Source organism: Piliocolobus tephrosceles, chromosome 2, assembly GCF_002776525.5.
Source record: "Piliocolobus tephrosceles isolate RC106 chromosome 2, ASM277652v3, whole genome shotgun sequence".
Taxonomy (NCBI): domain Eukaryota; kingdom Metazoa; phylum Chordata; class Mammalia; order Primates; family Cercopithecidae; genus Piliocolobus; species Piliocolobus tephrosceles.
In genome coordinates, this window is record NC_045435.1 from 101043571 (window position 1) to 101055210 (window position 11640).

At 40.9% G+C, this 11640-nt stretch overlaps 1 protein-coding gene across 4 annotated transcripts in view; it reads left to right on the forward strand.

Annotated features, from left to right (window-relative positions):
- IGF2BP2 (insulin like growth factor 2 mRNA binding protein 2) overlaps positions 1–11640 on the forward strand; it is a 182819-nt gene that overhangs the window by 136591 nt on the left and 34588 nt on the right. For all 4 annotated transcript variants that reach the window (XM_023187469.3, XM_023187466.3, XM_023187464.3 and 1 more), the window contains 2 exons: positions 1476–1748; positions 3929–4063. In XM_023187469.3, coding sequence (XP_023043237.1) covers positions 1480–1748; positions 3929–4063 — 404 coding nt within the window. In that variant the 5' untranslated portion in view covers positions 1476–1479. The remainder of the gene's footprint in view (positions 1–1475; positions 1749–3928; positions 4064–11640) is intronic.

The following is an 11640-nucleotide window of genomic DNA, read 5'->3' on the forward strand; positions in this document are numbered from 1 at the left end:
CAAAGATATTTAATCCATTTTCATACTGCTAGTTTTCAAAATGTTAATTTTGCATTGAAAAAGGTAATAATTCAGGCCGGGCATAGTGGCTCATGTCTGTGATCTCCGCCCTTTGGGAGGCTGAGACGAGTGGATCACCTGAGGTCAGGAGTTCAAGAGCAGCCTGACCAGCATGGAGAAACCCCGTCTCTACTAAAAATACAAAATTTGCCGGGTGTGGTGGCGCATGCCAGTAATCCCAGCTACTCGGGAGGCTGAGGCAGGAGAATTGCTTGAACTTGGGAGGTGGAGGTTGCAGTGAGCTGAGATTGTGCCATTGCACTCCAGCCTGGTCAACAAGGGTGAAACTCTGTCTCAAAAAAAAAAAAAGGTAATAGTTCATTTAGTGTTAACTTTACTTTGTACACATTTGTAAGTGGAGATATACCAACGGCTGAAGTCCACAGCCCTTATCTAGCTGCTGCTTGGGTGGACCTCTGTACATGATATTACTTTATTACTTTTATTAAATTCAAAATGTGCTGCTTTGTAATAAATTTACAAGTCCTAAACATTAACCTAGTAAAATTCGGTTAATGCTACTAAAAATATGTGAAAAGGATATTCTACTTCATACGTCATTTTAAGAAGATAATAGTGGTATATCATTTATGCCCTATCAAATTGATAAATATCTTTAAATAACAGCACTTTGTGCATTTGAAGATTCAAGGACACAAATGCTCTCTCCTAAATTGCTATGGGATCATAAATGTTGAAACCATTCCAGGGGACCACTGGGCAATGCTTAACAATTCTGCTAGGAATTTGTCCTCTGTGCAAAGTTGTAGTTGCAAAAATGTCGATGGTGACACTGTATGTAACTGTAAAAGGTTGGACACAACAGATATCTAACTATAAAGGATCAGTTGCAAAAACTATGGTAAATCAATAGAATGTTAAACAGTCATTGAAAATTATACTGATACTGCAGTTGAGTCATGTGTGAGAAAATTATACTGAAAGGTATTTAGTGACATTAAAAAGTTTAGAATATTAATTATTTTTTAAAGGTTAGAAAATAGTATGTACAATATTAACCCATTTTTATAAACAATAATATGTTTATATTTAAGAAAGACAGTAAAGATAGTGGATTAGGATTTTATTTGCACTTATATATTTCTGAATTTTCAATAATATGTATGATGATTAAATAAGGGGGAAATGGCCTTGGAGTGGTGGAGAAACCAGGCTGCAATGTTGGATATGAAGCCTCACCAGGCTGATCCATTGTGATTACTTGTTTAACTGTTACCGCAAGCCCTGAGGAAGTGGAGATGGTGTCTGTCTTGCTCACCACTGTATGTATGTTCAGTGCCTGGCATGGCACCTATATAGGTGCCTATTAAATGGGGAGTGAATGAACCAGTCTTGCAGGAGGGTCTTTCTTGATGTTGGTTTCTGATGAAGCTCCCCGTCCTGCTGCATTTCAGAGCCATGGAGAAGCTTAGCGGGCATCAGTTTGAGAACTACTCCTTCAAGATTTCCTACATCCCGGATGAAGAGGTGAGCTCCCCTTCGCCCCCTCAGCGAGCCCAGCGTGGGGACCACTCTTCCCGGGAGCAAGGCCACGCCCCTGGGGGCACTTCTCAGGCCAGACAGATTGATTTCCCGCTGCGGATCCTGGTCCCCACCCAGTTTGTTGGTGCCATCATCGGAAAGGAGGGCTTGACCATAAAGAACATCACTAAGCAGACCCAGTCCCGGTACGTGCCTCTGGGGCTTCCTTTGCTTCCTTCTGAGGGGTCCCCTGCGTGCTGGTGGGTCTCAGCCACTCTTAGGTCACAATTGCTTACATCAGCAGTGGGGGACTGTGCTGTCAGAAACAGTGGCTTCTTTCAACAGGAGTACTAACAGACTAACATCAAGCTGGGGGCTGTGATGATCTTTCATGCTGAGAAGCTAAAGGTTCATAAAGAGGGTACTGATAACCTCACAGCCAGGACTGTTCCCGTAAGCGAGCTCATGCTTATGGATGCATCGATTTCTACAAAAGCAGAGGTGTGGAGCTTTGCGGGATCCTAGAACCCACTCATCATAGCTCTTCCTTTTCCCCTGAGTCAGAGCCCTGAGGGTGGCCATTCTTTGTGACCACATAGGTAGTCTCACAAAGAAGTGGGTGAGTCACTGCCACGTCAAGCAAGAAATAAAGCACACTGGCCTTCTGTTTAGTTTCCTCTCTGTTCAAGGAGACTAAACTGATTATAAGAGATGGAGTGAATAAAATGTCTTGTGGAGTTGTGGATTTTTATATCCTCCTAAGACTGTAGCATGATGTAATAAAGCAAGCTTAGGACTTGAAAACAAAGACTCACGTTCAAGTTGTAGCACTTTAAATGGTTTTATGATCTTGGAAAAGATGTTAACCTCTCTGAGCATCATTTGCCTCTTCTATAAAAAGAGGGTTCTGGCCAGGTACCCTCTGTATTACAGAGGCTCACCCCTGTAATCCCAGCACTTTGGGAGGCTGAGGCAGGGGGATCATCTGAGGTCAGCAGTTCAAGACCAGCTTGGCTAACATGGTGAAACCCCATCTCTCCTAAAAATACAAAAATTAGCCAGGTGCGGTGGCTCACGCCTGTAATCCCATCTATTTGGGAGGCGGAGGCAGGAGAATCGCTTGAACCCAGGAGACGAAGGTTGCAGTGAGCCAAGATGGCTGCTCACTGCTCTCCAGCCTGGGCAACAGAGTGAAACTCCATCTCTAAATAAATAAATAAATAGAGGGTTCCTGTCTGTTTTGCCAGGATTATTATGACAATTAGCGTAATCAGGCAGATTGAGTGAAATAATTAATATGAAAGTACTTAAATTGCAAAGCACCCAATTACTGACACATAGTAATTATTTATATGGGCTAGTACACTTTATTTGGGTCATTCAGTGAGTGTCCTGTCACCTGAAAGAGAAATGCTATTTTCTTCAAAATGTCTTATATATCCCCACATAATAGACACTGATATGGATGAGTCTGGAGTGCTGCGTCTTAGGAGAGAAGTGAAGAAATAGAGAGGGAAGTTACTGTTTGGTATTCCTTTTATTTTTAAATCAGCCCTGGCTTTCCAAACTCCAAGTTCACTGTGAAAGTGACTTTTATTTGTGCCTTTTTGTTCCAAAAATCATTTAAGGTGGCTTGAGAAAAAAAAGTAACAAATTTAAATAGAAGTGGGGTTAGCTCTCAAAGTGTACCCATTTTTTAGAAGTCAACCAGTGACTTGGCTCTAGGCTTTCTCACAGCCAGAATAAAAAGGATATAATCAAGTATGTAGTTTTGAAAGTTAACAAAAACAGGTAGGACCACAGCTATCCAAAGAAGTCTGATAAAGTCATCAAGCTTTTGAGCCATTAGTCTTAATGGCAGGCTGCCAATGGAAAGGAAACCAAAAACTTAGAGAGGCAGAGAGAGGGCATGCCTCTGTTTTCTATCCACACTCAAATATATAAAGCTTGCTTGAATTTGGTGTTTGGATTTGGATTAACATATGGCTTTTAAAAGCTGCAATCAGTTCAGAGACCGGCACTGTGCCAATGTGCAGTATTATCCTTCTCACTTTACTCTTCACTTCTGCAGTCATTTGAAAGACTACACAAAATACTTCATTTACCAAACTGGCTTCATTACTGAGTTGGCTTAGTGCCTTTGTCCTACAGCACTCCTGTAAGAACCGTTCCCGTCTAAATGGAGCTGCAAATAATTAAAATTTGGCACAAGACCCCTTGCACTGCTTGCCTCCTTCTTGGAGAATGGCATTGATTGCAAACGTGCTGATGACGCCTCCTTGTCTGTCTGTGTCCTTGCTGTACATTGGCTGGTGTGACGCTTTCTTGGGACTAGGGTCCTATCCGGATGACCTTGTAATCATGGCTCCTAATTCTTTTCCTACAGGGTAGACATCCATAGAAAAGAGAACTCTGGAGCTGCAGAGAAGCCTGTCACCATCCATGCCACCCCAGAGGGGACTTCTGAAGCATGCCGCATGATTCTTGAAATCATGCAGAAAGAGGCAGATGAGACCAAACTGTAAGTTTGCATTCAACGCCCAGATCACTCAACAGAGAAAAAGAGTAGATTCTCCCTCATTTAACCAAAGAGGTTTTTTTTAAAAACTCCAAATCTGTTACTCAGTAACGGAGGCAAGGAGGGATTATGTTTAAGAAATTTGTTCCCAAGTAGAATGCAGTGGGAAGTAGATCTTTTGCATTTACAGTATGGCTGTCTCTCCACTTGCGTGTCTCTCTTGGTGATTTTAATGCTTTTATCACCCATTGATAGTAATTATTGGGAGGAACACGTAGACTCATGCTGTCCAATAAAACTTTCTGCAATGATAGAATGTTCTATATCTGCCCTGTGCAGTAGGTCAGCCACTAGCCACATGTTGCTATTGAGTATTTGAAATGTGACTAGTACAGTGGAGGAACTGAGTGTTTTATTTTTACTCACTCAGAGTTCACTAGCCGTGTATATAGCTAATGTCCATCGTATTGGACACTGCAAGTGTAGAATGTATGTTGTCACCAAAGCTATCATTTATTGTCCCGGAAAAGGTTTCTCCCACCGTGCTTCTAAACTGTCTACACTGTTAACATTGAATTACATTTCCATAAGTAGTAGAAACTAGTTTCCACATGGCTGCTTTATTCTTCTTCCACTCCTTCCTCCCAACTTCCCCCATCTTTTTTTTTTTTTTTTTTTTTGAGACAGAGTCTCACTCTGTTGCCCCAGGCTGGAGTGCAGTAGTGCAATCTCGTCTCACTGCAACCTTCGCCTCCTGGGTTCAAGTGATTCTGCCTCAGCCTCCTGAGTAGCTGGGATTACAGGTGTGCGTCACTGTGCCCAGCTAATTTTTGTATTTTTAGTAGAGACAAGGTTTCACCATGTTGACCAGGCTGGTTTTGAGCTCCTGACCTCAAATGATCTGCCCACTTCGTCCTCTCAAAGTGCTGGGATTACAGGCGTGAGCCACCGTGCCCAGCCCTTTCCCCTTATTTTATGAAGTAATTACAGGATTCCACAGTGTAATGAGGGTTGTCCCAATTTGAATGGCAAATACAGTTCTTACCAAACAAATTAACTTTGTATTATAAATGAATGAGTGGTGATGGAATAGATAATACAATAAAAATGGACTTTCAGGCTGGGTGCAGTGGCTCATACCTGTAATCTCAGTGCTTTGGGAGGCCAAGTCAGGAAGATCGTTGGAGGCTAGGAGTTTGAGACCAGGCTGGGCAACATAGTGAGACCTCCATCTCTACAAAAAATTTAAAAAATTAGTTGGGTATGGTGGCGTATACCTGTAGTCTCAGCTACTCAGGAGGCTGAGGCAGCCTTGCTTGAGCCCAAGAATTTGAGCAATGAGCTATGATTGCATCACCATACTCCAGCTTGGGTGACAGAGCACAACCCTGTCCCTAAAAAAAGAAAAAGGAGATTTTCAGTTTGGCAGAATCTGTTTGTGGGTAGCAGCAGTGGCAGTTTTATAGAGAAGTAGTGAGAGATGAATCAAATAATGTCAAACATGAGTGTTCCAAAACCAAGAAGATGAAAATGGTCCTTAAAAGAAGAACATTACAAATCTATTCTTAGATTTCATAAGAGACTCTATCCTTTCTATTATGAAATATTTATTCTACTAGGGCTTTTGAAATCCCCCAAATGCCACAGCTTAATTTGAAAAAGACATTTCTCATCCAAGTTCCTGGGAACTTAGTAAATAATACCTTTATGGATTCTTTTTTTTGAGATGGAGTTTCACTCTTGTCGCCCAGGCTGGAATGCAATGGACAATCTCGGCTCACTGCAACCTCCTGTTTCCTGGGTTCAAGCAATTCTCCTGCCTCAGAGTCCCGAGCAGCTGGGATTACAGGCGCCTGCCACCACGCCCAGCTAATTTTTGTGGTAGAGACAGGGTTTCACCATGTTGCTCAGGCTGATCTCGAACTCCTGAGCTCAGGTGATCCACCCGCCTTGGCCTCCCAATGTGCTGGGATTATAGGCATGAGCCTCCACGCCCAGCCACCTTCCTTGATTCTTCAACCTAGGTGCAAACAACTTAATAAAATTCTGAATTAGTCAAAAAGACTAATTTACAACTTGGATTTTTATGTTTTCATGTAGAGCCAAGATAGAGTTTGAATATCTTAGGAAAAAAAATGTTTAAGTGCCTGCGCTGTGCTAGTCACTGCTAGAGGGTGAGGCTACAACCATGAACTTGGTTCCTGCTTTTTTTTTCCTTCCCCACATACCATTTTTTCACCCGTTGGTTCCTGCTTTGATGGAGCAGTCCAGTGGGAAAGAGAGTCATTAAACAAATAATGAGTAATTACACCAGTAAATAATTAAGTGCAGCTATAAGAAATGCTACAGTGAGGCCGGGCGTGGTGGCTCACACCTATAATCCCAGCACTTTGGGACGCCGAAGCAGGCGCATCACTTGAGGCCAGGAGTTCGAGACCAGCCTGGCCAACATATAGTGAAATCCTGTCTCTACTGAAAATACAAAAATTAGCTGGGTGTGGTGGTGCACGCCTGAAGTCCCAGCTACTTGGGAAGCTGAGGCAGGGGAATCACTTGAACCTGGGAGGTGGAGGTAGCAGTGAGCCGAGATCGTGCCACTGCACTCCAGCCTGGGTGACAGAGCGAGAGTCCATCTCAAAAAAAGAAAAGAAAAGAAAAGAAAGAAATGCTACAGTGGAAAAATGTAGTATCCAATGATGACATGTAACTGGAGGTTCTAATGAGGGTTTTAGGGGGACAGGGATTTGGGGGTTTCAGAGAAGGCCTCCCTGTGTAGGTGACAGAGCCCTGAAGGAACTGAATAAGAGGTAGAAGATGTAGGAGAACAGAGATCCTAAACTTTCTTTTTGTTCGTTTACCAAATATTTATTGAGCACTCACTATGTGCCAGGCACTATTTTATGTGCCAGGAACTCAGCAGTGAACAAAGCTGACAAAAATGCCTGCCCTCTGAAAGTTACTTTCTAATGGAGCTTCTTCAAGCACCCCCTTTATTTTGAGGCAGTAGTAATACAATCAGTTAGATGCTTTTGGTCTCAAGCAACGGAAAATACAAGTGGTGTAACCAGTAAGAAAAGGATGTCATGTCACATAACAAGAAGTCCTGAGGCACACGGCTCCAAGGTCAGTTGAATCATGGGCCCGAAGACCCAGGACATTTTTCTGCTTTATGTTCCTCAGCATGTCTCACGTTCCCTTGGTAATGATAGGATGGCTGTAGTGATTTCAGATGTGCGTCCCCACAAAAAGTTGCAAATTGCGGGAGAGGGCATCCCTTCCTTGTGTCCTTTTTTCAGAAAACTTCTTTAAAAGTTGTGGTTAAACAACCATAACATAAAATTTACCATCTTGGCCAGGCATGGTGGCTCACACCTATAATCCCAGCACTTTGGGAGGCTGAGACAGGTGGATCACTTGAGGTCAGGAGTTCGAGACCAGTCTGGCCAACATGGTGAAACCTCATCTCTACTGAAAATACAAAAATTAGCCAGGTGTGGGGGCGAATGCCTGTAGTCCCAGCTACTCGGGAGGCTGAGGCATGAGAACCGCTGGAACCTGGGAGCCGAGAGTGCACTTCTGCATTCCAGCCTGGGTGACAGAGCGAGATTCCATCTCAGAAAAAAAAAAAAAAAAAAGACTATCTTAATCATTTTTAAGTATACTTTTTGGTAGTCTTAAGTATATTCACATTGCTGTGAAACAGATCTCCAGAACCTTCTCATCTTGTAAATCTGGAACTGTGTGCCTATTAAACAACTCTTTTTTTCCCTCTCCCGTCAGCCTCTGGTGATCACTACTTCTTTCTGTGAATTGGACTACTCTAGATACCTCATATAGGTAGAATCGTATACTATTATTCTTTTGTGACTGGCTCATTTTACTTAGCATAGTGTCCTCAAGGTTCATCCATGTTATAGCATGTAACAAGTTTTCCTTTCTTTTTATGGCCAAATAACATTCCAGTATATGTATATACAACATTTTGTTTATCTGTTCATCTGGTGATGGACATTTTGAGCTCTTCTGCTTCTTGGCTATTATGAATAATGCTGCTATGAACATGGGTTTTCAAATATCTCTTCAAGACCCTCTTTTCAATTCTTGTGGATATGTGCCAAGAAGTGAGATTGCTGGGTCATATGGTAGTTCTGCTCTTAATTTTTTAGGGGAGGCTTCGTACTTTTTCTCATAGCAGTTGCTCCATTTTCCAACCCCACCAACAGTGCACAGGGGTTTCAGTTTCTCCATGTTCTCCCCAACACCTGTTATTTTCTGTTATTTCAATAACAGCTATCTTAATAGGTACCAGGTGACAGACAGCTCATTGTGGTCTTGATTTGTGTTTCTCTGATGATTAGTGATTGGTGATATTGAGCATCTTTTTATATATTTATTGACCATTTGTATATCATCTTTAGAGAAATGTCTATTCAAATCCTTTGTTCATTCTCTAATTGAGGTATTTGATTCTTTTGTTATAGGAGTTGTAGCAGTCCTTTATTTATTCTTGATCATTAACTGTATATTAGTCCATTTGGTGCTGCTATAACAGAATACTCAAGCCTGGATAATTTATAAAGAACAAAAGTTTATTTGGCTCATGGTTCTGGGAAGTCCAGGAGTGTGGTGTCAGCATCTGGTGAGGGTTATCCTATGGTGGAAAGCCTGAGGCAGAAGCAAATGCAAGAGACAGAGAGAAGAAATAGGTCCAAACTCACCCTCAGCCCATGAATTCACTCTGTGATAACTGCATTAATCCATTCATGAAGGTATTCATGACCTAATCACCTCCTAAAAGTCCTATCTTTCAACACTGTTACAGTGGCAATTAAATTTCAACATGAGTTTTGAGGGGAATTTGAAACCATAGCAAACCCCTTGTCAAATAAATGATTGGTGACTATTTCTCCCATCCCATGGGTTGACCTTTCACTCTGTTGATTATATCCTTTGATGCATAAAAGTTTTTAAGTTTGATGTACTCCCACTGGTCTAGTTTTGCTTTTGTTGCCTATGCTTTTGATATCATGGTGAAACCAAGAAGTCTTTACCATGTCCAATATCATAAAGCTTTCCCGTGTTTTCTCTAAGGAGTTTGATAGTTTTAGGTCTTATGTTTAGGTTCTTAACCTATTTTGAGTTAATTTTTGTTTGTGGTGTAAAATAATGGTTCAACTTCATTCTTCAACGTGTATGTCCAGTTTCCCCAGCACCATCTGGTGAATAGACTGCTCTTTCCCTAACTAGTAGTCTCAGCACCTTATCAAAAATCATTGGAGACTATACGTAAAGATTTATTTCTGGGCTTTCTGTTCTATTTCATTCATCTATTTATCTGTTTTTTTATGCCAGTACTATGCTGTTTTGATTATGTAGCTTTGTAATATATTTTGAAAGCGGGAAGTCTGAGCCCTTCAACTTTCTTATTTTTTGAAATCGTTTTGGCTATTCATGGTCCTTTGAGATTCCATATGAATTTTTCTATTTCTGCAAACAATGCCCGCTGTGATTTTGATAGAGCTCATATTGAATCTGTAGATCACTTTCGGTAGTATGAACGTCTTCACAATATTAAATATTCCAATCCATGAATACAGGATATCTTTCCATTTATTCATGCCTTCAAATTTCTTTCAGTAACCTTTTGTGGTTTGCAGTGTACAAGTCTTTTACCTCCTTGGTTAGTTTTATTCTTAAGTATTCTATACTTTTTGATGCTATTGTAAGTGGTAGTGTTTTCTTCCTTTTCAGATTGTTCATTGTTGTGTATAGAAATGTAAATGATTTTTGCATGTTGATTGATTTTTGTATCCTGCAATTTTGCTGAATTTGTTTATTTTAACTTTTTTTTTTTTTTGTAGAATCTTTAAGGCTTTCTACATATAAAATCATGTCATCTGTGAATAGGGATCATTTTATGTCTTTCTTTCCAATTTGAATGCCTTTTGTTTCTTTTTTGTACCTAATTGCTCTGGCTAGAACTTCCAGTACTATGTTGAATAGAAATGGACAGGAGTGGGCATCCTTGCCTTGTTCCTGGTCTTAGAGGAAAAGCTTTGCTTTCAGTCTTTCATCATTGAGTGTGATGTTAGCTGTGGGCTTTTCATAAATGGTCTTATGTTGAGGTAATTTCCTTTTATTCCTAATTTTGTTGGGTGTTTTTATCATGAAAGGCTGTTAAGTTTGTCAGATGCTTTTTCTAATGACATGATCATGTGGTTTTTTTTCCCCCCTTCATTCTGTTAATGTGATTTATTATATTGATTGATTTTTTTAAAAATGTTTATAGAAACGGGGTCTCACTACGTTTCCCAGGCTGGTCTTGAACCCCTGGCCTCAAGTGATCCTCCTTCCTTAGCCTCCCAAAGTGATGGGATTACAGGCATAAGCCACTGCGCCCAGCTCTCCATTAATTGATTCTTATATGCTGAACAAACCTTCCATTCCAGGAACAAATCCCACTTGGTCGTGGCATATAATCCTTTTCATATGCTGAATTTGATTTGCTAGTATTTTGTTGAGGATTTTTGCATCAGTATTCATCAGAGATAATGGTCTGAAGTTTTCTTTTTTTGTGGTGTCTTTGTCTGGCTTTGGAATCAGGGTAAAGCTGGCCTCATGGAATGAGCTTGGAACTGTTCCCTCCTCTTCATTTTTTTGGAAGAGTTTCAGGAGGATTGGCGATAATTCTTCTTTAAATGTTTGGTAGCATTCTCCGATGAAGCCATCTGGTCCTGGGCTTTTCTGTGTTGGGAGGTTTTTGATTACTGATTCTATCTCTCATTATTGGTCTGATCAGACTTTCCATTTCTTCATGATTCAATCTTGGTAGGTTGTGTGTTACCTCTAGGAATTGATCCATTTCTTCTAAGTTATCAAATTTATAGGCATACAATTCTTCATACTATTCTCTTATAATCCTTTTTATCTCTGTAGTATTGGTAGTAGTGTTCCCTCTTTCATTTCTGATTTTAGTTATTGAATGTGCTCTTTTTTTCCTTAATCTCGCTAAGGATTTGTCAGTTTGGTTGATCTTTTCAAATAACCAACTCTTAGTTTTGTTGGTTGTATTTGTTTATCTCTACTCTGACTTTTATTATTGCCATTTTTATGCTGGTTTTGGGCTTGGTTCTTTTCAAGTTGAAATAAAAGGATGGGGCCGGGTGCGGTGGCTCACGCCTGTAAATCCCAACACTTTGGGAGGCCAAGGTGGGCAGATCACAAGGTCAGGAGTTCGAGACCAGCCTGGCCAACATGGTGAAACCTCATCTCTACTAAAAATACAAAATTAACCGGGTGTGGTGGCACACACTTGCAATCCTAGCTACTCAGGAGGCTGAGGCAGGAGAATCACTTTAGCCCGGGAGGTGGAGGTTACAGTAAGTCGAGATCATGCCATGGCACTCCAGCCTGGGCAAAAAGAGTGAAACTCCATCTCAAAAAAAAAAAAAAAAAAGAAAAAGCAGTAAAATAAAACATAAAATAAAAGAATGATAGACAGCAACACAAAGCCATATGAAAATATATGGCTGGCCAGGCGCGGTGGCTCAAGCCTGTAATCCCAGCACTTTGGGAGGCTG